Below are 27,800 nucleotides of genomic sequence, written 5' to 3'. Positions count from 1 at the left end.
CGGCGATATAAGGGATGGCCGGGCGCGGGCTGCGCTGCCGCGGCCGCCGGGGCGAGAGCGTGCGGGGGCCGCCGGCGCTGCCCGGCCGCGGGCGCCTCTGGGCGGGCGCTGAGGGTGCGGCCCCGCAGCCTGGGTGAGCGGGCGGGGAGCGGGCTCGGAGCGGTGCCGCTCCGTTCTGTGAGCGGGGCGGGGGGGGTACGGCCAAACAAACAATAACCTAGGTTTGCTCTGCCCGTCCCCCGCGGGGCGCGGGACAGCGCCGCGCACTTTCGGCGCTCCACGCGTGACAAGCCTGCGAGAGGGGCGGGACTGCCGTGACACCCGGCGGTAACGGCGGCGGAGCTTCACCCTCTGCTTCTTCCTTCTCCCCACAGCGATTCCTGCTGAAATGCGGCGCCCCACGCTGGCATGAGCCCCCCCGTCGGGAGCAGCGCACCCCGGGCACCGCCGCTTTCCCTGGCCGCAGCTCGGTGTTGGGAAGAACGGGCTGTCGCCGCGGAGCCGCCGCTCGCAGCAGCGCCGGGCGCCGGGCGCGGGACGGACGGTACGGGGGCTCCGTGCGGCGGGTGGGCTGCGGGGGTCGCGGGGTCCCTGCCCCGCTGAGCGCCGGGAAAAGGGAATGTATGGCGCAATGGTCGGAACGGCGTGCGGTCCGTGTCTTCTCCTGGGTGTGCGCTGAGGAGAGGGGTCGCTCTGAGTTACGCGTTGTAATGGAAGATCTTTGTAAGTTGAGGGCTTGTTGGATTTTTCTGGTGTCAGGGGTTACACACCCCCGCCACAGATTCAGAGCCACGATAATGTTTTACTTTCCTACCGCGGGTGTGTTCTGATGTGATCTGGGTATGGCGAGGTTTCTTATCTTGCATTAAAATTGCTCTTGGATCACTGAGTACTTTGTATAAGCTTCCATAACTTTTATAAGGATAGTGATGCTATCTTCAATTACGAAGAAACAGGGAGAGGAGGAGGTACGGGTCTGGGAGGTTTTTTTCTAGCTTTACTTTACTTTTACTTTGCTTTTTTACTCTCTGCTTCAAGAAAACAAACTGAACCGCAGATAGGACAATGATTTCTCAGATCTTGTGATTGGGATTGCTGGGTATTAGAAAGAAAACTTGTAGGTTTTCTGTTTGCTTGGTTTTTTTAATCAATGGCTCAAGAGCCCTAGAAACAGCATATAAAGCCCTGCTTCCTAGACAGAGAAACTAAGATAAAGCCACGCTGACTGTAAGCTGAGGAGCAAGTGTTAGACTTCGGGTGGATCAGTCGCAAGCATCCTTCACTCCTCTGCTCCAGTGACCCTCCCTGTCGAGCTGATCACGTCGTGAAACAAATTGGGACTTCCCACCGGCAGGCTGGACTGAAGATAGGGCTTTTCTTAGAAGAGCAAAGCACTCAGGGGAGTCCTGACCCCAGTGTGAGGCTTTTTCCCAGCACAGGGGGCTGTAGCCCTTCAGCACTGTCAGCTGGCACTGTTCTTGAGTAATGTCAAGGAAATACAAAAATCTAAACCACCGACTCCTCAGGTAGCCTAAATCATCTAAGCCTGGATTTTGCTGGCAGGCTTAAAGGGATGCTATTGGCTGGAAATGTTTATGTACATCTTACCTGGAAACTGTTGTTCATACAAGAGTTGATATTAAGAAAAGCGAATCAACTTTATAGTCATACCAGCTATAGATGTGCTTTCTGAATTTTCACTCTGAAATTATCTGGTTAGCTCAGGCTCCTTCTGCACAAGAGAGATGCATTTCAAAGGCCTAAAACTGTCATTTTTCTTTATGAAAGGTACTTGTCTCTTGCTTTGAATCTGTAAAAACAGATTTGCAAGAACAGGGTCTATTAATTTAAGAAAGGTTAGGAGAAAGATAAGAAAAATAACAAGGGGTGTGGCAAGGAAATTATGAAGTAGTAGCTTTAAAGAAAAACACCTCTCTGTAGTAGAGCTTTGGACTGCCTAAGAGAGGTAGGCTTTCCTTCTAGATACTTGAGTCTGAAAATACAAAGCTGACAGAATCCCCTTAAAAATAATAGTGTATCTAGAAAATAGGTATGAATAGCTTCATATTATAGTTCTGCATCAATTTGTCTTTCTTTGATTTTGCTCCTCTGTTCCAGGAGATATCCAATATGATAGTGGATAGCCCAGACTGCAGAGGGCCAAACACCCCACCAGCATCCCTCCTGAACTAGAGCAGCTGCACTAGGGCCAGTGCTGGCCCAGCACCTCTTTTCAGAAATGATGTGAGAAGCAGCTGTATTTATTGAAGTTTTTGGTGGGTATTTTCACAAGCTCAAATTTTTTTTGCAGAGGAACTAAGAATTGCAGAAACTAAACTTGCCTTCTTCATGGGGGGAGTTTTGGTATGTGTTGCGCTGGATGGTTTTATCTTAAACTGGGCTGACTGAGGCTAACACTAAGGAGGAATAACATTGTATCAGAATGTGGTTAGAGAGGACTTTCTTCCTTCTCCCCACACATGTTTTTTGGCACTGGTGGAGACATGGCATTTGGGGACTGGAAGGAGGAGGAGTCCTGTACATGAGGTGGTGTTGTCATTGGCAAGGGCAGTGTAAGGCAGGTGCATATAGGAAAAATGGATGTGATGCTTCATTATTGTTGACATTGTGCTGTGATTTCTTAGGACTCTTCTTTAACTGCAGCATTCTGTACCCAAGACCTCCACGGCCCATTAGCTGCACCATGTGCTCCTAGTGGTGTTTCAGGGCTGACAATATTGGGGCAGAAACTCTACTTCCCTCTCTTAATTGTGGAGGGCTCCTTGAGGAAAACTGTTCAGCTTCATTCGTTTCTGCCCTTTCAGTTTTGTCATCTTTCCTTTGGTGTGAATTATTTTTTGTGGTTGGGCTCAAGCCAAGAACCTCTACCCACAGCTGCCAAGTCTGGCAATCCTACTGACCTGCTGGCTCCAGGTGAGTCAGGTCTTTAGGATGAATCAGTGTGCCCTGTAAAAGTTTTAGGCTCCAGACTTCAGCTTGACCACTCTTAATAATTTGGTTTTGCCTGATTTATTTGTTTGTCACTGCTTCAGCCATGCTGTCACTTCTGGTGGCTCCTTCCTTCAGACTTGCTCAGCTTTTGGAGCCATGCAGGGCCTCTAGTGCGGAGCAGTGCCCCTACACTTTGTGGAGCTGCTTTTGCCTCAGCATTGTAACTTCTCCATGACTGCTCATCCCTTTACTTCCCTTACCTGCACAGGTGGAGTTAGGAGGGATTGTGCCTCAGCATGGGAATGTGCAGCTCTCAATGCAGGGAGTACTTTGGGCTCTAGAGGTGGAGAATATTAACATGAATCCACAGGAATGAAGAGGGGAGTGTTTTTGCATGGTGGTGGTGTTTGCATAGGCTTTTACTGTCATAAATAAGTAGATCAGGGTTCAGGGGACAGATTCGCTATGAAAAATAAGGAATTAATTTTCAGTCTTCCAAGGTAGGGCTGAGGAAGAGATGTGGTGCTAAAAGATATGGAAATGTGCCTTGAAAGTGACCTTTCGCTATTTTTGTTGTGTGAAGCACCCAAGTTTAATGAAGTACAAAGCAGAAGGGGTTGGAAGGATTTGGTCCAAGTGAAAACAGAAAGAGCGTGGGACTGGCAGATGGGAGGAACATTAGCCCACTCCTTGGTGGAGTTGTTGCTTCTTTCTCCTGTTGTTGCTTACAGGGGTGCTTGAGAGAAAATACTCATTGGGGAGGGAAGAATAACCTTCCTGTTCTACTTGAATGTCACTGGGTGTGTTTTTCTCAATGGGGAAACAAAGTTTCAGCACTCCAGTGGGTCACATCCTGAGTGTTTGTATCCTAAGTAAATCTAGAGCAACTCCATCTACTTCAATAACATCTGCAGTAAGCCATGACTGGCTCTTTCTGAACAGAGAGGAGAAATGAACAGCTGTAACTTCAGATACTGAAATTTTTGGCATACTCATTTTTTTGAGATTTATGACTCTTTTATTCTCTGTTTGAGAATGTAGTGGAGCAGTTGCTGATACATGCAGGTGTATGTGTAAGAAAATGTCGGCAGAGGAGTAATATATATGGAAATCTTGCATAGAGATAGAACAGGCAGCCAGCTTGCCATTAGATAATGAAATAATTGTATAAACATATGTCTCCTGAAATAATGATTGAGGGAAGGGCTCAGGACAGGGTTGGGGGAGGTTAACAGTATTTTTAAGTAGTTTACTCTACTGGTAGTATTTATGGTACTCATTACTGACTCTCCTGCAATTTTGCTCTTTCAGACACTGCTTTTTCAGTGAGTGGTGCTCAGTGTTTCACAGGCAGATAGGTTTCATCTGAGAGACCAGCCCAATTGTTGGAGCTAGGTGAAGGGATGGGAAACATGCCCCCAAGTACTTTCTCTCTCACAGACTGGCCAAAGGTGGGTAGACTGAGGTCAGCAACTCTTGCAGGTACTGATGAATCTGCCTCTCACTGAGTCCACTTTTGTTCTTTCTAAAATGGGGTAGTGGATATTACTTCTTTGTGGGGTGTGTTGGGACCATAAATATAGCTGAGATACTTCAGAAGGCATCTAAGTAGCTGAGACATTCTTGGATGGGATTCCCCTTCCTGCTGCTTCTCTTCTGGACAGAACTGACCAGCAGAAATGCTCAGTGCTTGTACACTTATTTATTAATTTTTGGCTAAATTTTGTTTGACTCAGAATTAGTTTGACACTGATAGGCTCAAGACTAAAATCTTTAACTACTTTCTTTTACTTTCTTCTTCTACTAAAGAGCAGATTAAAAAGTTCCAGGCACTCCTTCACCTTCTCCCAAATAACATAATGCCTGCCTTGCCTTCTCTTTGAGAAGGTCTGCTTCTGGAAAGAATGTTGTCCAAAGAGAACTTTATGCAGGGTGGTAAAAATGGTTTATTCTTTCTTCATCCCAGCTGTTGACTGCATCTGCCTAGTTCTTGGTCTAGAGATGAATGTCACTGAGGACTTTCTGGGGACTATTTTGCATCTGAATGATGACTTGTAATGATTCAGGTAATGGGCCAAACCACTGGTTTATGTAGTGACTGGTGCTAGTCCACTGAAGTCCAAACAGCTGTTCCAAGTTTCCATAATCTCCAGTGAAAACAAGTACAACTGCATCAGTCTGCAGCCAGTTTACAGTAAACCTACTCCCTGGGCTGTGGTTTAACCTCCTTAAATATCCCCTGTGGTCAGGTCTGTTACACTTATATGTGAAAATAAGTCTTGGTGTGCTTTGTGATTTACTGGAGTGTAAATAAATCAAGAAGGTCTTTCATGTTCAGGCTCTCTCATCAGCATATATTAGTAACGCTCATCAGCTTTTGACTGGAACTGTGATGGCATAATTACTCTGAAAGGGTAACATATTTAAAACTACCTGTGTGACTTTGGGAGTTAGATTCCTCAGACTCTTAGTCATTATTTTAAATAGGAATTAACTTTTTAAGCTATTAAATTTTTAAGCTATTAAAATTCCTATTTTTTTTAATTTATTTTTTAAGCTGGAAGTTTTAAGCAAGGGCTTCTGTTTATCTTGTCTTTAAAATGCCAGTTTCTAGGATGAGAGTGGCAGCTCTGCTACTCCACTCATTTCAGATATTAAATAAGAATGTTGGAGAAACAATTAGAAAAATACTGTGGTAAATAAATTCTCATGGGTAATCTTACTAGAGAGGTCCAAGAGGTAAAAATGTACTTTTCAGTCACCTGACAGCAGGATGGATATGAGCATGCATTTTTAGCTTTGTCTTTAGGACAGCTGAGAGGATGACTGATGTCTCAGCTGTTGTTGTAGACAGAGCAAAGCATATATTTCTCCGGACAGGATTTGGTGCACTGAATTCAAACAACTTGTGGCTGGAACAGTTCAAGTCACCGGGGCAAACATGGTTATCAGAAGGAACAGATAGAGTATGCAAGACTGTTTTCTTAGTCTAATGTTTGTGTAGGTAAGATTTTAATTTGCTATCAGTCCTAGGGTTCTTTTTGAGCAGTGATGGATTAGTCTTGATATCTGTGCAATTTTTAAAGCATTCCTGTAACACTTGTAATGCAAAATCTATTTATTTTGCACCATACCTGTGAGATAGGGACCTGCTATTTATCGCACTTGTACAGCTAGGGAACTGAAGTATTCAGTAAAGCTAAACAAAGCATGGAGGATTGATCACACAAGAAAGTCTGCAGCAGGACAGACAGGAGGGTTCTGAAACTGGGTAATTCCCATGAAAACCAACAAGCTCTGGTTCATGCTTTTCCCATCTGGTTCTTCCTCAGCGCTTCTGAAGCAGCTTGTGACATTTGCTTGGCTAGACAATGTGGGTTTGGTTTTTCTAAGGAAGAAAGCTCAAGCCTGGTAATGGAGGGAGGGAGGTGATGTATGTCTGGGGGAAAATGAAGAATGGGGAGCATCCACCAGCTAGAGATGCCTCCACCACCACTTTTTCAGTGAGTGGCTTGCCCAAGGCTGGCACAGGCTGCTTCTCAGCTACTGAAACTGTTCCTCTGGGCAAACCCCTGCTCTTCCTGTACAGAGAGCCAGCTCTGCTCTTCTTAATAAAGTTGATATGAGTGGCTGGATTGATGATGGAGCTTTCTGCCCAGCTCCACATCTGCTGCCACAGTGCTGTGTTCCTGTGCTGCCTGGGTTTCCTGATGGAGCAGAGCCTCCACTACTCCATCTCAGCCTTGTGATCAGGGGTCACCAGTGTTTTGGGTTTGGTGGAGGAAGCTGTCCAAAGCTGGCAGGAGGAATTTTTTGTTATGGTTGCATGATGAACAGTAACAAAGTGAGTTTTATTGCTCAGAATGTATCCACGTTTATAGGATGCTATATTTAAAAAGGAGAAAAAATGAGTCATGGGGAGCTATGCTAATGCTAAGTATTTATGTCTACCTCTTGTGAGGCTGAAGGCAGCGGGAGTTGAGCAACATTCCTGTGAAGTGTCTAGAGGATTTACGGATCAAACTAAAGCCTGCTGAAGTCAGCTGTAAGTCATGCTGTGCCTCGCTCCGGGCCCATGTTATGTACTGTGTGTGGGTTACAGTGAAATATTCCTCTTGGGAAACCCAGGAGCACTCAGTGCTGCTGACTTCCCTGGGCTTGGGCAGGAGCTTGACTTGCTCCCAGAGGTTATTGCTCTGCCACTGGAAAGTCACTCCTGGGTCACTGCCAGGGCAGGGATGTTGCTGTGCCTCCCAGGCCATGCCTGCAGCACCATAGGAATGGGTACCTGCACCCTGAGTGGGAGCAGGGAGAGCCTGGCATGTCTCAGCTTCTCCTGCTCCTCCACAGAAGCTGCAGTCCCAAGGAGACATAATGTCAGGGTCTGCTGCTGGAGCTGGAGCTTTCCTTTCAGAGCTGCAGGGGGACACAGGGATGCCAGGGTTCGGATACTTCCACTTATGGCATGTCTTGACACTAATTCAGTTGGCTTCCACTTAATTATGAAGTGCAAATGTTGGAGTTTGTTTTATTTAGAAGTTCTTTCATGAAATTGCGATCTAATTGAGAGTGCCAGTGAATTCAGCTTTCCAAGTGTCCGCTTGCCAGCATGTCTCAGTTCTTGTCACAGCTATAGGAAGGACTGGGATTAGGATTTCACTGCTGGGTGAGCCAACAATGGAGATGGACTCTGTGAACAAACCCTGACAGCACCATGTGTCTGAAAAATGCAAATTTGTCAATAGCAAGAGGCTCTGCAGTTCCTCTGTTTTATCCACTTATTGAAAGGAGGAGTTTTTGAAGTGTGCAGAAAATAATAATTAAAGTGAAATCTCCAGCTTTATTGGACTTTTTAATTTTGTTTTCTTGTGATTTGTTTTGGGGTTTCTTTTTAAGAATTGGTCATATCAGTATAAAAATTAATGTGTTTAAGCTTCCTTTGATATAGTTTTGAATGGTACACTATTGCAGCCTGTTCTGTTTTCCAGTGCAAGTCATGCTCTGGTTTATGGAAACAAATACTTGCTCATCTTGCAAATATAAGAGTTTGAAAAGCTTTTGAGTAGGAATCTGCTCCTTGCATTGCTAGAAGCACTAAGCCTCATGGTGAGTCTGATGGGCAATAGCTGGAACAAAGACCCACCCAACCAAGATTAAAAGAATGTTGATGGACATCAGTGTAGTGAGAATCACATCCACTTTTATCTTGAACTGGCCTTCCCACTTAAAGAACTACTAAAACACCCACTGTAGCATGTCTTCAAGTACCTGGTGACTCCAAAAACGCATTTAAAGGACCTTTTTCTTAAATCTGTCATCCTGTGGTACAAGCTCTTTACCAGTTGGTTGTTGAAACGAAGACTCTGAAGGGGTATGAAATGACAAAAGTAACAGGATGCAGATGGAATTTAATCTCTTGGACACATCCAGACACTGTTATCAGGTCTGTCATCTGTACTTAGCATACCCAGATAGCTCTTGAGTGGTCTGCATAGACAGCTGGCAGTTTAGTAGAGATTGTGATCTTCAGAAAATATGTAGCTGATGTCTTGTGTAATACTTGCTGTGGAAGTATTGGTGTCACCAGCCTAAGTGCAACACTTGCTGGGTGGGGAACATCTATCTATAAAGCAGGACTCTTTGAAAGAGGTTATTCAGTACCAAGCACTCAATCCCAGAAAGAGGCATGAGGGGCATTCACAGAGCTGGTGCTGTGGGGTGATGAGCTGGGAGGGAGGAGATCACTGAAGGAATCCCTTTGGCTCAGCAGTGCTTGCTGCTGAGCTGCAGTTGCAGACTGAGACTGGTTTGGTGGCTGCTGGTGTTTTGTGGGGACAAGAATCCCTAACTAACCTTGGAACAGGAGGAGACATGCCCCAGTGCTCTGGAAAAACCCTCAGCTGCTGTGAATTGTTCTTGTGCAACAGTGCAAGGTCAAACACTACCATTGTAGCTCTCAGAATAGTGCATGATCTTGCTGTTAAGGTACCTGCCTGCATCTGACACAGCTGCCCTTGGAGAACAAGGCAAGTATTGCTTGAGCCCACTCTGTGCTTCATTGCTACCTGAAGAGACCTTGGTGGTAGCTGGGGAAGGATCGTAGCTCCGAATTAGAAAGTCCAAAGGTTGTGATGAGCTGGAGCGATGAGGTGGACTTGAATGAGTACTTGCAGCACTTCCCTAAGAAAATATTCTGTAGCTCAAGGGCAGAGTGCTTTGAGAGAGACTTCTATTTCCTCCACAGGCTGTGGATGCTTTCGGATCTAATCTGCAAACAGGGAATATGTCAGGCATGAGGAACTGTGCAGACCATTTGCTTTTCCTGAGGTTTGGGCAGGTCTGAAGAGATACTGAATGCTCTGTTAAAATGCTCTGCTGGGCATCACTTCCTCTGTGCATCCTGCAGAATAGCTCCATGAAGCACAAAGATGCTGACAAGCTGCTGCATCACCCTAGTCCTGTGAGCAGCAAGGGTTTTGTTACATGAGATTTACTTGTGGAGTATTAAGTTTCAAGTCGTCAAAAGTTTGACTTTGACCGAACGCCTGTGGAGCATGAAAAGGCTTTAATGTTAATCAGCAAAGTTAGCTAAGAGAATATATAATTCCTTATTCTTTTTGCAATGTAGCAAGCCTGTTTAATTAGGCATCTGGGATTTGAATTATTAAATAACAGAACAGTTTCAATCTACTTTTCTGTTGGTAAAGATCTCCAGCAACCCTGTTTTTATTCCATGGGTTTTCAAATTATGAGTTCCAGAAACTCTTTGAACCTCAGGAGGATGACTTACTGTATCCAGGAGGACAGAGAAATAGGACTCTTATTTTAAGGTCTCCTGAGCACAGCAAGTTACTCTCTGTTGTTTACATACCAACCCCACAAGAATATGGAAATAAATGCTAGGCTATCGAAGCAAAGCAGAAAAATTATGTTTTCAGGCATATCCTGCCTCGAAGCATCTGCTTGATTTTGTGCAGCATAAGAATAAATCTTTCTGCTGCACAAAACATGGGGAGCAGTTCTCTGGTTTGGGGTAAAAGAAAATAGAGCAAAGTAAGAGTATCTGCAGTTCATGTGGGTTTGGGAAGCCTCATGAAGGTGGACTATCATAGCTGAGAAGTAGGCAGGGACAAAGAAGAGTTGTCTCAGCCAGAGCAGTGAAGAACTGCAGAACTTGGGCTGTGGTTGGAGATTTGCCACCTTCAAGGCAATGACAGAAGGGCTGAGGAAATGCCTGCTAGTGTCCATGGTTGGGGCAGATGTGCCAGCAGCCCTGGGCAGGGTGTCCTCGTGGGCAGCGGGAGGCGGGGGACTTGCTGACAAAATCTCCAAGCCCTCCTGACCCCAGACTAATGTATGCTGGCTCCTGTTTGGGGCTGGTGCACTTCAAAAGCCTTGTTGAGTGGAGGGGTGGGTGGACACCGTGGGTGGAACTGGTGACCCAAAATACCATTTCCCCTTCCTAAGGCTGGGCGTATACCAAACTTGTGTCTCTGTGTGGTAAAAGAATATGAACCAAAAGTGCTGAGAGATGCAGTGGTTAAATTGAAACATGCTGTGGCAGGATGAAAGTAGTCTTGTCCCTTACCAGGCCTTAATGCTTTGAGGCTTTATTTATTTTTTTTCAAGTGGCTGTCCTCCATGTTGTTTCTATCTGTGCTTTTAATAGAGATATTTTTATATGCAGAGATGTGTCAAGATGCCATCAGGTTAAATCATATCATGTTGTATTATAACTCACTGGGTTGATATAAAAAAACAATATCTATAGTTGTGTTTTTTTAAACTTTTATGTCTGAAGTGTCATTGAAGGTGCTGAAGCATAAGAGAGCAACTCCATGTAAGGGTCTATGTCCCTTGCAGAGAACTCTGCAGTACAAAGAAAGGTCAAATACAAATTTTTTGCTGTTTCTGTGAGTCTGGTATGTAAAATATGATGCAAATGAGAGATTTACCTGAATTGCCAAGATTAAGGCTAATCCATAATCCCTTTGCTCGGTGTTTAAAAATAATGGCACTGTGCAGGCATAAGAATGGCATATGAGATCTACCCTAAGGCTAGAGCAACATAATGCTACATCCCACTGTTTTTGGGATTTTGGTATCTTGACTTGGTTACAACTTTGCAGCAGGGTAACTGTACTTCAGAGCTGTGTGGTAGATGGAAGGTAAAAATCCATTTTATGGCAGAACCTAAACATTTCTTTGGAACTTCTCAGCCAAGGTCTGTAGGAGATTGAAACGCAGAAGAACCTGAGCAAGGAAACATGTTCTGACAGAAGGACAGCAGAGTAATTGAACCAAAGTGATGATCTGGAAGAGCTAATCAAGGACCAGGGGTTCATCTTTGAAGGTAGCTCTTGATTTACCTTAATAGTCTAGACTCAGAAACTTTGTCCAGTTACTTTGCTTCATTTGGTTCATGCAGGGTCTTACCTGTGAAGTGACCTTTCCTACTGCTCAGGTAAAGCACAAGTGCTGTACCCTTGTAGGAGCTCTGTAGCACTGCAGGTACAACTGCGGTGTACAGTGGCACTGTAGTACCACTCACAGTTAAGGAAAGGTGAGTGTGGTCCAGCCCCAGAAAATGACGAGCAGTGTGGTGATACCGGTGTTTAACTGATGCTTTAGCCTCTTGTCCCATCAAAGGTCCTTACCTGCCTCTTTTCCAAGACTCAGTGGTGTGTTCACTGTCTGTATTGCTCTGTAGCCCAGCACATCTTCTCATCCCTCTGGGACAGCATCCTCTCAGGGAATCTGACTGTGCAATTTCTGCAAATCTGTCAGTGTCAGCCTGATGATAAGACAGAAGGAGGCATCACATTGGGCGTGGGGTGCTGCGAGGCTGCCTACCTTGAAAGCTGACTTCTGAAATGAGTATAACAGGGTGTGGTGTGTTTCTCCCATGTGAAAACAGTTTCTAGGGCAAAAGCAGGTGTTATTGTTTAGTGTGTGTGAAAAGATGCTTTGTGGCAGTAGTGGGTGTGCCTCTCTCTTTTCCTTTAACTGGCAAGAGAATCTGCTGTTGCTTTTTTCTTTTCTTTTTCTTGGGTTTTTTTCCTGCACCAAATGGTAATCAAGTTTTGAGGGGGTTTATCTTTCCCTGAAGTTGTGGGTGAATTTCTCCTGTGATTGCACAGTGTAGTGGTGGTTGGAGCCCTGCTGTTGCCTTGTTCATCGGAGCTGCTTCACGAGAGCGCAAAACACTTTTGAGGTATGATTTCCCATAGCATGCTAATCCAGCGAAGTGCTGTAGATTCGCTTGCTGGCACTGTTTAAATCCATAATGCAGCACCACCTGCCAAACCACGGGACATAATGGAAGTGTTAATGAATGTACATATACACCCTCCCACGCAGCTGCAAGTTGAATGACTTAGGAGTCAAGGCAGAGAATTTAGGCTGAGTGTAGAAGGAGCCGGACTTAGGGTATCCTAATGCATATCTCTGCTGAAACTGAGGGGTGAGGGGTGGCCACAGGGGTCTAAAGTCGGGTCAGCTGGCTGACCCTAAAGTCAGGGTGCTTTCAAAGATGTGTTGATTTTCAGCTGCTGCTCTATGGATTCATCCACTCATGACACCTGAGACGTAGCTTGGGCATTCAACAACAAAGTGCAGGTACCGAGCAGCACCAGCTGGGACACTGGTACCTCTCTTCTGAGGAGGTATTCTCATGGGAGGCTTCTCTCCAGTGCTGGCAGGGTGAATGCACTTGATAGGAGTGGACTTGTCTTGCAAGGGTAAACTCTGTTCCTCAGGGGTGGTTTGGCCACTTGCCCACTGGTTTGAGTGTTGAGGTGTGTGTTTGCCACCAGGATGGCTTGTCCCGGCTGGCACAGAGTGGAAGGAGAATAGCAGGGAAAGAGCTGACAGCCAAGGGGTTTGCCAAAGAGAGGGGCTAGGAAGAGGCATCAGGGCTGGCCTGGCACATGGCTGGGATGCTGGCAGTGTACATGCACCCTGTCCTCAGGCAGGTTCAATGGAATGCTGTGGCTTTGCAAAACCCTGCATCACCACGTGTGAGGCAGAGGAGGGGGCTGTGCATCCACCCCTCATCCCACTCCTCATCCCTGTACCCAGCCCTGAGGTCTGCCCACCCTCCTCTTTGAGACAAGCAGTTGGATTTGCCAAGTATGGAGTCACCTCCCCAGCATGCTGTACGTAAATAGGAGGCTTATGCTCTTGGCAGACACTGTAACGAGCCTGGAAAAAATTACTGTTATGGGTCCGGGCCCAGTGATGAGATCTTGGAGTCTTCCAAGTGACAGAGTAATGGCATGGACCTGGGAAATGCCTGGAATAGCCTTCCACGCAGTTCTGGGATTTAGCGCCATTAAATTCTAAGTAAAATAGGCCAAGTGCCTATTTGGGTAAATTTGGGAGATAGCTGTTCCTTCATCTTCTGAAGTCCATGCTGATGAAGCTCTACTAAAGCTCCAGCATTACAGACCAGCATACTCTCTGTTCCTCTGTACCTGCAAGTGAGTATTAAGTGTGTTTTGGGGAACCAGGAGGACTGTCCTTGATCCAAGACCCTGGGAAAATCTATAGAGAGCCCTACAAGCCTGACCTGTGCCTTGGGGTGTAGAAGTATTGCAGAAACATTAGTGCTGCCCTGTCGCAGATAATGTCAGGGAACACTGTGATGCATGATGAACAGCCAGTGTGTCTGTTTTTCTATAGGATATGTACAACAATAGTCTTTTTGCCTAGGAAGGACATAGACATGAGTCAAGTTTTGGAAAAGATTTGCAGGTAGAGGACAGATTTTGGAAATAGCTTGGAGATCCCCACTCTCCCCACCTTCCTTCATCTGTCTCTCGGACTTGATAGGATTCACCCATCCCCTAGTGGAAATGCTATTACCAGGGAAATTCACAGCCTTCAGCTCTTTGCAGCTGTCTAAGAGATGCAAAGTGTGTTTGCCAGGAGGAAAAGGAGTCTTTAAAAAGCCATTTACATCCTGAAAGACATCCTGTAGCAACACTGGAGATGTAAAAAGCATTAAATACCAAATTGAGCCTGACTGGAAGACAAACTTGGAGCCAAACACATTGATTAATTTGCAGGAGGGTGACTGGAATGAGATGGCCCTGTACCCTTTCTATCCATTAATCATCTCCAAAGCATCCATAAGTGCCATGAAGTCTGCACCTTGGCTCAGCCATGCGTGGACAGCATGGTGCCCATAAGGCTGCAGGGCAATGAGCCATCAAGGAGCTGGACAGAGGGATGGAATGCACCCCTTGTTTTGGCAGGGGCTTTGGGACTGATATGGGGAAGGCAGGGTGGAGCTGTGAGGAGGTCCATGCTGGGCAGTCCTTGGTGCTGCTTGGGATCCCCTCACAGCTCCATGCTGCAGCACAGGAATTCGTTGCCTGGACCACTTCCACCTGCCTAAGGTGATGCTGGTTGAGGCCAGGAGGGCTGTGCCATGCACATCTGGCTGCATTGCCAGCACCAGGCCTGCATGCAGGCAGCAGAACATCTGGGCTCCAAACAGGGCGTTGCTGAAGCACTGGGCTATTGCTTCAGAAACCTCACTGAGCAGTATTAAGAGCAGCAAAACCACCCAGGGCAGTGAATTTGGGGTCTTTTTTATTGGCGTGTCAGCAGGCTGGGATGTGTAGGAGGGAAGCTGCCCATTTCCAGGGATTGTGTGAGCAGGAAGGGCAGCTATTGGAATTCAAAGCCGCTTCCTCCACTGTAAATTTGTTCTTGCTATGTTATCTCTGGCTGGGCAGGGCAGGGGAACATCTTGGCTATCTGCTTTTTTGCTACAGTATGTTTAGGTCAGCTTCATTGGTTCCATGATAACATAGGAGAGGCATTCCTGGCCTCACTAGCAAAGAATTTGCAAGAGTAATACAGGAATCTGTCATCCCTTGATGTCTCCTGAGAGCTTTGGAAATAAATGAGTAAAGAAAGGGATGGTGGATTTAAATTCACAAGAAGTAATGGAAGTAAGAGTAGCTGAGCCAGCCCCCAGTTACTGAGTAGGATGCTCTCATTTCATACCTTGGAAAAAAGGCTTGGATCAGCCTCCAGTGGATACCTCTCAACTGGCAATCATACAGCTTTATTTGAGTTCTTAAGAGACACAGGAATGGATCTTGCGTAACTGTTTTCTTGTCACATAACTGGATTCTTCTACAGAACTGGTAGTGGCAGAGCTGTAACTGTGAATGACCCAAACCTGACTGAACTGTTGCTTTTAATAATGAAAAAAAATCTGGCTTCTGCACCTGACTGCTGGCCTGTCAGAGTGACAGAACTCCTCTTACGTATTTTGAAAAGGGCACTATGTCACCAAGGGAAACAGGCTGAAGATTAATGGAGTTGTGGTGGGAGGTGGAGGAGGAGCTGGGAGAGGGAAGAAGAGTTGGTTTTGGACAACATTTGTCAATATGATTGACTCATGCTGTGCTGCACTTACATACAGATTGGGACACCAACAAGCATGTGCTTCCCAGTAACAAAAACAAGTGAGTCCCTGAACCCAGCCTGGCCATGGGAAAGCTGCTGCTCAGTTCTACAGCAAGGCCTCCTCCTTACATCACTTAGGGATTTGCAGAGGGGGAGGGTGGAGGGGCTGCCTACTACCTAAGCCATTTCCAGTGACGTGGCTTTTTATTATTATTATTTGTTCAGGCTATAATTCTGTGTTTCCTGAAATAACTACCAAGTGTTCATCAGGCAGCTACTGCCTTTAGCTGCCTTTTGTGTGAATCTCAAGTGCTTCATTACTCCCCCGGTGTGTTCTTTTTCTCTTACAGTAAATCTGAGCAGCATCTGTGTGGTGGGGGAGGTGATGCAATTTTGGGTTGAAAGGGAGAAAAGGTCTGGCTGGCACAGGAAACCAGTGAGGAGTTCAGGGAAGACAGCACTCAGGGTACAGCATCCTCTTGCACAAGAGGAGAATTGATGAGGCCACTTCCAGGACCCACAGATACATCCCCCCACATTCAAAACCCAGCCAATTGCAGCTCTTTACTGCTTGGTAGAGGATTTTATTTTTAAATGACAGTTGGTTTAAGACTTTCTTTTTTTTTTTTTCTCCCTTTTAGTAGTAATCTGATAGTGCTTTGATCATTGCTCCAAAAGGAAATGCCTGTAATTTCCTATGCAGGTCTTACCAGGTGCTGGGCTCCATCAGATCTGGAAGCTGATGGGAGTTGAGAGCACCTGTTAGAATCCACCTTCTTAGAAAACCTCAGAGAGCTGAAATTTTACTTGGGTTTTGAAAAATGTAATGCCAGAACTACAAAGGGCATCAGACTCTGGCTTCCTACATGACAGATCTGTTCCATGCTGACTTCCTACTGGAAGACTGGAGCACGGTCCAGGTTTTGTTCAGTTTGTCCTTTTTGAGGCATTGACTGGGAAGGAAATATGACAGACTGGAGAAAATTTGGCTAAGAGTTAATCGTCTTTATTTGGTAATAATTGGCAGTGGTTTTTCATACACCAAAGAGTCCTTTGGCTCTTGAAGGCTTGGGACATGGTCATGCCTACTTGAGGGAGAAATTCCTGAAGTTCATTCAGTCCTGATCAGCATGACTCAAGGGAAGCAGCAGCCTCCTGAAAGGGCATGTCCTGTCTTTCAAGGATTCTCAGTAGTTCCCAGCCCAAGGGATTGCCTATAACACATCGGGCTGAACTATTTTGGTACCTGGCTAGCATCTCTGGGTGTGTCGTGGTGGTTGTGTGGCTGCAGCCAGCAGTCTGCAAGAGGAACAGAGAGGGAAGTGTTCAGATTTTGCGGAGTTTCAGCCCTGCAGGCACTGTGTGGAGCTGCTAATGCTTACAAAGTGGCCGAGTAAAAGGGCGTAATCGAGTGAGATGTGGGTAGAGGAAGAGTTCTTAATTGCAACCGTAGGAGTAGTTGGCAGCCTCGGTGGCTGATTGTCTTCCTCAGCCTCGGGTGAGATTGGCGTCCTCAGCTATGCAGAGCTCTGGCAGGCCATGGGTGAAGAGCCACGGACCAAAACAAGCTGATGACAGGAAAATTGCATTGGCCATGGGCTGATGGAATCATCAGCATCCATGCTTATACATTAGTATGTGCTAAAGCTCAGCCTAGTGCTGATGTGGACATAGGCTCCCTAAAGTTGTCTGCTTTGGAGAGCTGCAGCAGAGGAGGAGGGAGCTTGGTAGTTCCCACATAGGCCCTGCTGTAGCTTTTTCTGGAGGTTTCATAACAGAATTAAGCAATTTGTGTTGCATGTTGCCATGGAGACTGTAAATCACTGTCATGCTGGCCTTCTCAGTCAGGGAGCCGGTGTCTTTAATTGCACTAACCTCCCCTACAAATCCAGGGCTTGGTTCTGAGCTTGCTGACCTTCTGTAATGGCCTTGTCCTGGGATCTCAGCCTACAGGACAGCAGAGCTGGAAACAGGAAAAGGGGCACCAGCACATCAAATATCTACTATCTGGGGTCCATTGTATTTTTTATTATTATTTTTACATTTTCATATGTGGCCACAACTCTGCTCAGAAGCTAAGATCAGACCCACCTGCATTCAGGGCAAGTTTTGTAATGAGGGTGGGGTTAGGTACACTACCTACATTTTGTGGGCCAGTCATACAAACTAAGCTGAATTTGGTGTTTTTATGTTACTTGGCTGCTCCAAGAGGATAGCTCAGCCCTTCCACTCCACCTCCATGTCCGGACAAGTAAATGGGGTTTCATGCAGTTTAATCTGCCTCCTAAAAAAATACTTTTTGCTGAGGAAGATCAGCCTCAGTGGCACCTTTGGATCAGTGTTTCTTTTTTCTTCCCATCTACCTGCCCCAGAAGTAGCCACACTTCTGACTGTCTCAGCATTACTGGCTTGTGCTGTCAGGCCACCAGTCTTGCCAGTGCATATGAAGATGGTTGTATAAATCAACCTCCTTCCAGTGACTAAACCAGAGCCCTGACGGCATTTGTCAGCGTAGGGTATGGATCCTTCTCTTGGCTCCTTCAAAATAAACAACTATATAAATTGTAAGATGATTATCATCAGAGCTTATTAGTGTATTACCACATGCTGCTTTGTATTCAGACAATAGATAAAAACACTTGTGCTTCACTTTTCCCAGTCGGATCTACAGCAAACACGCTTATTCTTGCTCCCATCTGAGGACTGTGTCAGTACCCTTGCCAAAAACACATGAAAATCAGCCCAAGTGTTGTGCATTTGCCTGTAGCTCTGTGCACCTTTGAGAGTGTTTAGTCTTTTCCAGGAAATGATATATGTTATTTTAAAGGTTTGAATCATGAGCTGGTTAAGTTATAATCTTGTCAAGGCATGAGTTGTCTTCTTGCTTTGGTTATCAGGGCAGGTGGAGGGGTAGAGGGGCTGAAGTGCTTGACTTTTGGAGGGTTTTTGTTATGTACATGCATGGCTGGAGCATGGGACCTGCCGTCTCAGTAGAAAGAGGAGTGTTTCCATGAGCAGTAGGAACAATCCTGCAGAAACATCTGAACTTGCTGCCTTTTGACACTCAGTAGAAGTTTTCATCTGTTGTGCTAGCATTACCTTAAATACAGGGAGTTGTGTCAACAAACCAGCCTCCAGTTCTTGACTTTTTTTTAAATTTTTTTTTTTCAGTTCAGTTCTTGCTGTTTTCCCCAGGCTACATAACACTCAGCCTGGTGGTTCAGACACACAGCATGACCAAACTTCTGGAAACAATGGGAAGGGAATGCCCCAATTCAGCCGATAAGCATGCTGGGCAGAGACACAGTTTGTACAATGGGCTAAACATTATCCTAGTACTTTGGGGAGCATTTCATGCAAGATAAGCTTGAGGCTCCTTAGAAGCGGGTTAAAGGGCTGGTACAAAATGTCAGTGAAAATGTAATGCTTGTTGCTGAGCAGCAGCTTGTGGTTTGTGAGGAGGTCAAAAATCGTGCACAAACGGAGTATGTTTTTCACATCCACAGACTGTCCCCCTCCGTGTCAGTAACAATCAGTCTTTCATTCTGCCTGGCTGGAGCTGCTCCGCCATGTAAAGAAGGATGGGGTGAAATCTTGGCCATGGGCAAAGCAAAAAATCATCATTAAATGTGTTGGAAGGAGGGGCAGAGCTTTAGCCAGGGTCTGTGTCTCAAAAAGCCTGTGAGCATCATCTGACCCAAGAAGGATTACACAGAAATAAAACTTGGTCTTTCAAGCAAAAATGAGGCATTTAGACGACATTCATAGGTTTTTCCTGCAGCCCAGCCTGCTGTGTATTGACGTGTAGTCTTATAAATATGAGAAAGTGGCTCACTCAAAAATAGGGCTAAGAAACTTTTCCTTGGGGTTGTTGTGAGGAAATGCAGTAAGATGATTTGAAACCTCATCTGGTTTGGTCTTCTCCCCATCCAGCAGCTGTTGCTTCCAAACCAATACCAAGAAAATCAACTGCCTTGTCTTGAGCCTTATCATTATGATGGGGTTTTTTTGTTATTTTCTCTTTAAGTGTGTGAAAGACCTCCGAGAGGATGCAATGGTCATTCAGATCTGGGAGATAGCCACCTATTTCCTCTGTGATCTGGGTCAGCATTGCTGCTGCTCATGGGGGGGTGGAGGGCACATATAGGTACAGAACCTCCTGCCTGGCTTCTCCTTGAATGAGCAGTCTCTACTGCTGACTGTTGAAATGGGCCAGTCAGCAATGACTGCCTCTTCTCCTTTCTCCACATACCTGTGCTGTTGCCCAGTTTCAGCCAGTGAATTTTTCTCAGCTTTCTTTTAAGAGGCAGCTCTGAGGTGAGAGGAGGAGTGTGGCCATGCTGCCGGGAAGCTGCTCTCCTGGCTGTGTCACAGCCACAGGCACCAGCCTTCCTGCCACAGCAGGGTTGAGGGTTTTGGGCCTTTTTAAAAAAAAAGGCAAAACAAAAACCACCTGTTGTTCCTGGCCTGCTGCCTTCTTGTTTTTATTTCTCAAACTTGAAAGTGAGAGAGAAGAAAGCAGCTAAGTGCATTTTTGTCTGCTGGCAGAGCCAGGATTGGGCCTTTAACTCCAGTTTTATCCATCACCACCAGTTCTGCCTGCAGATCTGGCCCCAGGACGAAACACACCATTTAATGTTTGCTGTACCTTGGGTTAAGTAGTGAGGAATAGCACAAGTCTGACTTATCAATGGGATTTGGTCACTGGCAACAGGAAACTGTCAGGAGCTTGACAGGTGCACTGAGCCAGGGTGATTTTTGTCATTGCCATGTGGACCCACTCCCGGTAGGAAAGATATTCAATGACGTAGGTGCTGCATGCGCATTTGGTGGGAGTTAGCAATCCTTGTAGACAAGGCAGGAGTAAACAAGGCACAGTGGTGGAGTTGTCTGCATGTTTAAGTGCTGGGTCTGAGTGGGAGTAGAGCTTTTGGGAAGGGTTGGTGCTGCTGCTTCTGTGTCCAAAAGGATTTTGGATGTCAGAGCTGCCTTCACTCTCGTTTCTTAGGCAGCAGGTAAAAGCTGCCTTGTGCATATTGCCCTTTTCATTGCTGGTGAGTGATTGGAGATGATCTCTTTCTCCAGCAGGTTCAGCACTCTGGAAGCATGGCTACAAGTGCCGTTCCCAGCGAAAATCTCCCCACATACAAGCTGGTGGTTGTTGGAGATGGTGGTGTGGGGAAGAGTGCTCTCACCATTCAGTTTTTCCAGAAGATTTTTGTGCCAGACTATGACCCAACTATTGAAGACTCCTACCTGAAGCACACAGAAATAGATGGGCAATGGGCAATTCTTGATGGTAAGCAAGCTACTCTCGTGATCCCCTTTCCCTTCTAGCTGAGCCTAATTGTGTCTCCCACAGCATGTTGTATCTCTCCTGCTCTGCCGTGGGCTGGCAGGAACTGGAGCTGCAGTGCATGGTCCGCAGCTGGTCTCCAGCAAAGCTTCTGCTTCCAGTTGCATTGGTTCCAGTTCTGCAGAGAAATGTTTCTTGCAGGCCTGTGAAAACCTACAGATCCTCATTGACATTTGGAGTAGGCTTCTGCAGAGGCTGAATTTACAGCACTGCCAGGTGGCTATTGCTAATGATACTTCATTGTGGTTGAGCTCATCCCCTGGGAAATAACAGTGAGTGGGTAACTGAGTGAGGGTTATAACCAGAAAGAACATTTAATCAAAACTGTTGTCCACTGACGGTGTGACGATGAAGAATTGTTACAGCTCTTAGCTCCAGTCATTCAGGTGTGATGTCTTCATATTTAATTGCCTGTTTCATTTAAATATGGATAGGGGACCAGCCTGGAGATCTGTTGTAACCAAGAGTTTTCAGTTCTTTGAACAAAAACTGCCTTTTTATTAAAAAAAAAAAAAACAAAAAAACCCCACAAAAAACAATGAAACACACAAAAAACAAACAAACACCCCCCCGCCCCCAAAAAAAACCAAACCCAAATTAAAAAAAAACCCAACAAAATCAAAGGGACTTTATTAGCAGGTGAGGAGAAAGCCCTGTATTACCTAAAGCTGTAGCTTGTTCATTTCTGCTGCATGAGACAGACTAACCACAGCTATAAAGGGAATCTTGCTCTTAAATGTTGTAAGTTTTGTTTTGCATTGTGTAATAATTAGGTAGTACATAAAAGCAAGCGAGTATTTTGTGCCTTAATTACCCAAGTTCATGTATGTGGCCACTAACACAACTGAACTAAACTTAGCCTCACTTGTGCCGAGTTCTACCTCCACTCTCTTGTCAAGAAGGCGCTCAAGATCTTTGGTGTCTCTGCATAAGTGTCACTGGTGTGTGGGGACAGAAAGCTGGGGGATTGTCATGAGTGGTGGAATGTGGATGCTGGTGGGTTTTGCTGTGAAGACTGCTTAGCTTGGTCTGGAAACTTGAGATCTTAGTTGCGCTCTTAAGGATTTATCAGATATAATTTAGTGAATACAAATGATCATGAAGTCCTTAAAAGAACAGCTTTTATTCAGTATTAAAAACCAAAACCAGCAAACAATAAAACAAGTTAATCTTGCCAACATTTGTTCATTTGAATATGTTAATAGTTGATATGAGGGAGTATTTGTGAAATTGGTGCTGAAATGTCTCTTCTTGTCATCTGCATCAGAGATATCTGCTCCCAATTAATCATCACATAATGTACATATGCACCCTTACTTTTAAAATTCCAGTCCTGTATCAAGAAAAACACAATCCTTCTGTAAATTGAATTAATTATTTTTAGTCCAGAATCCAGCCCTCTAAAATGAGCAACCTTTATCTTCACTGGTATGCCCCATGTTCTGATATAAGAGTACCAGCTGCTGTACATGCTGATTTTGGCTGAAATAGCCTGGGTTTTGCAAATTATTGAAAAGTAGAAAAGGCATCTTTCACTGAATATTTGGAATTTTTGTTTAGACAAAAAAAAAAAACAATAAAAAAGCAACAACAACACAAAAACCAACCAAACTGATCTGAGTGGCAGTGGTGAAAGAAATTGTTTTCCAACAAGCAGAAGCTTAACCCTTTGTTTTGATGAAAAAGCCTTTCTTTTGCTCAGATGCAGCCTAGTGGCTGTACTTGGGCTGAACTGAATTCAGCTGTGGCCTTGAATGGCATGTTGGGAATCCCTGACTTCCAGAGTTTGTGTGCCCACAGATGCTTCACAGTGAAGCCAGAGAAGTGAAACTGCAGCTGCTTCTCTTTCCTACCACTTGAGATTTTGAATAATCAGAATTTTGGAAGAAGGGCAGAGTTCTTGCTTGAAAAAGGATGTGACCCTTTTCCATCTGCCCAGCAGAAACAGGGCACCAAGACTGACTAACACACGTGTCATTTGCCTCAGCTCTCTGTCACAGGCTTTAGATCTAGGCCAGTCTCAGAGGTCACCATATACTGGGACAGCTGCTCTTGTTGTGGTTACATGAATCACTTATGGTATAAAATTAGGGACAAACATGATAGGAAGGGTAAAGATGCATCATGATAAATCCTAGACTTTCCAGTTGTTCTTTATGACCAAAGCCTTTGCAAGCTGACGTTTCATGCAGTGCTTGGTGGGAAGAAGCAGCTGCCCACACCCAAAATAGGAACTAGTTTTGGAACATGAACAACCAAGTGAGGATATAGCATGAGGGGCTCTATAAGTTTTGAAGTTTTTAGAAACAGTGATTATTTTTAAAAAGCCAAATACATAGACATCCAACAACTTCAAAAAAAAGGGAAACAGCCCACCCTTTTCCAGGCTGTTGCCTGAGCAGTTCTGTACAAAGCATTTCAAGCATTTTGTAACTGCACCAGCATGATGTTGTAAAAAAACCCTTCTGCTAGCCAGCTTGCAGAAAGCATTTGGCTTCCCTCCATGAAGACCTCCACCCACATTTATTCAACAGCACTAACTGGCAGCACGATGAAATGTTTGACTTGCATTTTTTTCCTTTGCTGAAATCTCTCACTGAAAGTAGCCTGAAATGGAATAGGGTTTTATTTCACATTTTACATCTTAGAGCAAAACCTGCATTCAAAATCTTCTTTTACCTATTTGTTTTTTGTCTTGGGCACATTTCTGTCTATTTTTCTCACCGAAGAGTTGTTTGTGATAGTTCTCTGCCTCTGAAAAGATTGTGGGACCTGCGTTTGTTGTGTTCAAGTCCAACACTACACAAAACCACTTTATTGTTGACCTTATGCCAGCTTTAGAAGACCATGGATGCAGTGTTTGGAGGACAAGTACTGTAGAGTGGAAGAGAGCACTTAACCTGAATCAAAGATGCATAGGCAATTTGTGGCTAGCCCATTTTTTGGTTGCTGCCACTCTAATGAGGCTTTAGGATAAGCCTCAAATTTTCTCTGCATATGTTATCTTGGTTTATTCCCTGCTGGTCGTGCTGAAATCAGCACAGTGATGTGCTTGGTGAAATGCACTCACACGCAGGTGCTGTACAGACACATGAGGTCAGAATTAAGTGGAGGCCAGGGTTAATCTGCCTTGATTAGCTCCTGCTCCAGTTGCGTTGCTATGAGTAATTTTGCACACTCCTTTCTGTGTGCAGGCTAACTTAGCAAGTAGCAGAGGATTTCTTTTTGGTGTGGCTGCAAAACCCCAGTCTGGAATTGCTAATCGCGGCATAAAACCAGAAGTGGAATATTTTAATATGGCAGAAAACTCCCAATGGTTCAGAATTCCTTATGGCTCATACACCACACAGATAAAAAGGTGGCAAGCAAAGGGAGATGAAGAGATGACCACAAGCACATGGCTTGGGCTTATTGGGGAATTGGGCTGAACTCTTAGCTGTCTGTAGGGCTGTGCCAGTTGGTACTGGCCAAACAAGGAATTGTGTTGGATGAAAGGAAGCTGTGGTCTCCCTTCTCTTCCCTTTCCTTTCCCTGGTATATTTTGATGAAACTCTCACAGCCTAGAAGTTACCTCTCTGCTCCTGAGCTTCAGTTTCTCTTCTAGTTCTCTTCCCAAGACCTCCTCCCAATCCCTGGGTGTCCTTGTGCTGGGCTGGACCTGCACAGCCTGGTGTGCACCCCTAAGCAGTCACACCAAGCTCCTTTCCTTCCCCCATGCTCTCTCTGCCCTTCCCACCTGTCTATCCTATGCACCCCTTTTTGTTGAGGGTTCTTGCTCCGAGTCATCCCTGGGCACACTGTCTGCTTTTCTTCTCGGGAAACTTGGGATCAACTCGGCCACGAGGCCAGAAGGAGATCAATGGTCACTTCAGACTTGCAGTCAGAAGGGTTGGTTTGTGGCTCGCTTTCTCCTTTTTTTTCTGCTAATTTAGACTTTCAGTAGCTCCACTTGAGAGCATTAAAATTCAAGTTAAATTTGTACTTTCATTCTTCTATTTGTGTGTACAGTATTTCCCTTCCCTTAATTGCTGGGATTTTGCAACCATGAAAGAGGAGGTTTTGTCTTGGGTTGTGGGGATATTTTTCCTGCCAGGAAAATTTTGATGTTGCAACATGGAAAACACAGGGCTTTGAATACTTGCCCTTTGTTAGAGAAAGAGCTCCTTTAAGGGTTTGCATCTTTATTCTGTGTTTTGATGTGGAAGCCTTTCTCCTGAAGACTTCTCTCTTCTTTTTGCTTAAAGAAAGGGCAAGAATTCAAGTACTTTGGTTTTTCATGTTGTAACATCTGTGTATTTAGCTAGGGCACAGAAGAAGGGCTCATAAAAGCCCCAGTGTCTTCCTATCGTGTTTTTTGCTGAGGAAAGCTGTCATGCCAGGGCAGTGTGGCTGTTTCTGAGAAGGAGCATAAGCATCACAGTGACCAGTGAAACATCTGCCTTGCCTTGTTCACAGCGAGGGCACCTCCTATCTCTTCAAGGTGATTTGGGTGTGAGGATACAGAATAGGAGCTGTGACCCCAGTACTCCATCTGTGCAGTGCCCAAATACCAATTCCTCAGCTGAAGCCAGTGGCTGATAGCAGTACCCTCTCCCACATCGCTGCTGATGGAAGGAAGACAGAGACTGTGGAGATGGCTTTCCTCAGCCTGAGGCTCGTTAGTTTGACTTGGCAATTCAAGTTAAATTTTCCCATGAGCTTAGGTACCAAGCTGCAGGGCAGTGACACCCAGTGGCTGAAGGACAGAAAATGGGTTAACCTGCCCGTCAGTTTGTCTTTATCCCCTCTAGATGCCATGGACAGTGGAGAAACTCTCTTGAGGTGACCTCTACACCCAGCTGCCTGGCAATGTAAAGGTAAAGACGTAGGAGGAAATTTTGCCTAGATGTGAAAAGAGAAGAACTCACCTGCACAACCAGATCTGAGCTCCTCGAAGTCTGGGACTGCTGTGTTTGAACTGAATCCAGCCAAGGCTCCAGAAAAATAAATGCCATTGTTGACTTGGAGTTCATAGTGTGCTTCTGCCCTTGGTTTAGATTCACGTGCCTTTGTCTCTGGATGGGCACTCAGAGCACTGTTGGTTGCAGAGACATTGCCACATGATACACCTTGAAGCACCAAGTGCTTCTATTTTGGACCACGAATTCCCATGTCTTCCTGGGCTCCTGTGCCTGCTCAGAAGTGCTCTCTAGGCAGCTGCACTCTTGCATAACCCGTCAGGATTCACAGGAAAACGGTGTGGAGAGCTCTAAAGGGGCAGGATTCAATTAGCAAGGAGTTCATCACAGCAGCTGGGGGTCACATCCACTGAAAAGTGGAAAAGGCCATCTCTTCACTCAGCGATCTCTTACCTGCAAAGCAGGAGACCTCCCTGCTGGGCTCTCACAGCCTAATTGCTCTTAGTTTAGTCTCCAGCTGGTCTCATGATAGCTGTAAATGGCTTTGCTCTCTTTGGATGTCTGTTTCTACATCAGACATCATCCTTGGCTTCTCTCTCCTTCATTTTACCCAGATGCTTTCATTAATCCTCCTCCTTGCTTCTTTGGTCAAATTTGTGAGAACTTCACCAAGTTTTCTGTTGGAAGTTCCTGACACTGCACTGTGCAGCCTATGAGTCTGATTTCAGTTCTGGGAAGAATGAGGTAGGAGAAACCTGTTGTGCTTTGGTCCAGCCATGCTTACACGTTGGCATTTATGTGCGGCCAGTGGGGCAACTGCTGGTTTAAAGTGTACCAGCTCAAGTTCTCTACTCGTGGTTATTTCTGTCTTCTGGCATCCTGTCTGCAGAAACAGGAATTTTAAAAGAAGGTGAATGCTGGCTAACGTGCTAAATCTCCTCATCGCTTTTGGTTTGGGAAGCCAGTCACCTTCCAAGTTACCCCTTCCCAAGGTTTCTCCTTGCTACTTTCCCATTTCTATAGGTAGGAGTCTTCTTGAAGCTTTTATGCCACAAGGTAACACCACAAGCAAAGCCACTTGCATCTGGCCCTTTTTTGGTGCTGATGCTTTCCAGGATGTGGTCCTGTCCTGCCTACAAAGGGTCCAGATCACACTCTCCTCTGTTGTTTACAATTCACAAAGCACACAAGTGTTAGCCTGGGGGTTTGCCTTGATGAAGAGCACATTTAAGGTTAAGACAAGGACTTTGTCTGGCCATCTACACGATGCTTAACTTTGTATGAATAACCCATCTGAGATTAACCTTAACCTTCACTGCTGTGTGTCTTTTACTTGCACTTTCAAAGTGCCATTTTAAATGCTGCCTGGGCTTGCTCACCTTTTTATGAATGCTGCAAGTGAATTCCCTTTCAATGGCAGCTGCTGACACGGCAGCTCTGCCTGTGTTTAGTGTGATGCCATGGGCCAAAATCCAGGCAAGGTAGGAGAGCCCCATGCAGTGGGGTATCCCCACAGCCCCCACTAGGGCTTGTCCCCTCTCCCAGGAGATGCAGAGCTTTGGAGGGGCAGCAGCTGGGGATGGGTTGATGGGTGCAAAGGCAGAGCTGGATGCTTCTTGTGTGTTTCATGGGAGGTTTGCAAATGTTCCAGAGCAAGGGGAATTCCCTAAGCAAATTACCATGCAGGATACAGCACATCCATCTCCACCTTCCTGCCCACAGCTTGTGCTGGGGCACCTGCCCTGTCTCAGGGGGAGGGAGGGCAGGAGGGCTTGGCTCCCAGCGGGGAGCTCTCCCACTCCCCCACAAGCTGAGTTTGTGTGTTGGTGTCAGCTCTCTCCCTGCCCTGACACCGTGTCTGGCTGCTGCAGGAGTCAGATGAGGGCAGCCTAGCCTCTCCATACTGGTTGGGCAGGTAGGAAAGATTAATTTCCTCTTCTGTACCAGCTACAGAGTCCTGGCCTTATTCCACAGTAGCAATTCTGCCCAGGGCATAGAAATTTATCAGCACGTGCAGTCTCTTTGGGTTGTTTTTCTATTTCCTTTTTCTTTTCTTTTTTTTTTGTACAGTCCTTAAGAATAGCCTAAATGGCTTTGAGCTGAGACCCGTGTTTCCTAGATTTAAAGGGGAGGAGCAGGATAAAAGGTTGTGGAGAGACTCAGATGAC

At 45.6% G+C, this 27,800-nt stretch overlaps 1 protein-coding gene across 3 annotated transcripts in view; it reads left to right on the top strand.

The window, feature by feature from the left end:
* Positions 1 to 44: 44 nt before the first annotated feature.
* The window catches only part of MRAS (muscle RAS oncogene homolog), a 38,144-nt gene continuing 10,388 nt past the window's right edge, over positions 45 to 27,800 (top strand). The window contains exons 1-3 of one of the 3 annotated variants that reach the window (XM_042041008.1): positions 45 to 133; positions 375 to 544; positions 20,464 to 20,677. In XM_042041008.1, coding sequence (XP_041896942.1) covers positions 20,485 to 20,677 — 193 coding nt within the window. In that variant the 5' untranslated portion in view covers positions 45 to 133; positions 375 to 544; positions 20,464 to 20,484. Of the gene's footprint in view, positions 134 to 234; positions 545 to 2,118; positions 2,277 to 20,463; positions 20,678 to 27,800 lie in introns of those variants that run through there. The other 2 variants (XM_042041009.1, XM_042041007.1) reach the window with 2 other exon arrangements.

This window comes from Corvus kubaryi, unplaced genomic scaffold, assembly GCF_017639235.1.
Source record: "Corvus kubaryi isolate FWS band 111438036 unplaced genomic scaffold, C.kubaryi_AGA036_p1.0 37396, whole genome shotgun sequence".
NCBI lineage: Eukaryota > Metazoa > Chordata > Aves > Passeriformes > Corvidae > Corvus > Corvus kubaryi.
The sequence above is the reverse complement of the archived record's forward strand: the minus strand, read 5'-3'. Positions and strand labels throughout refer to the sequence as shown.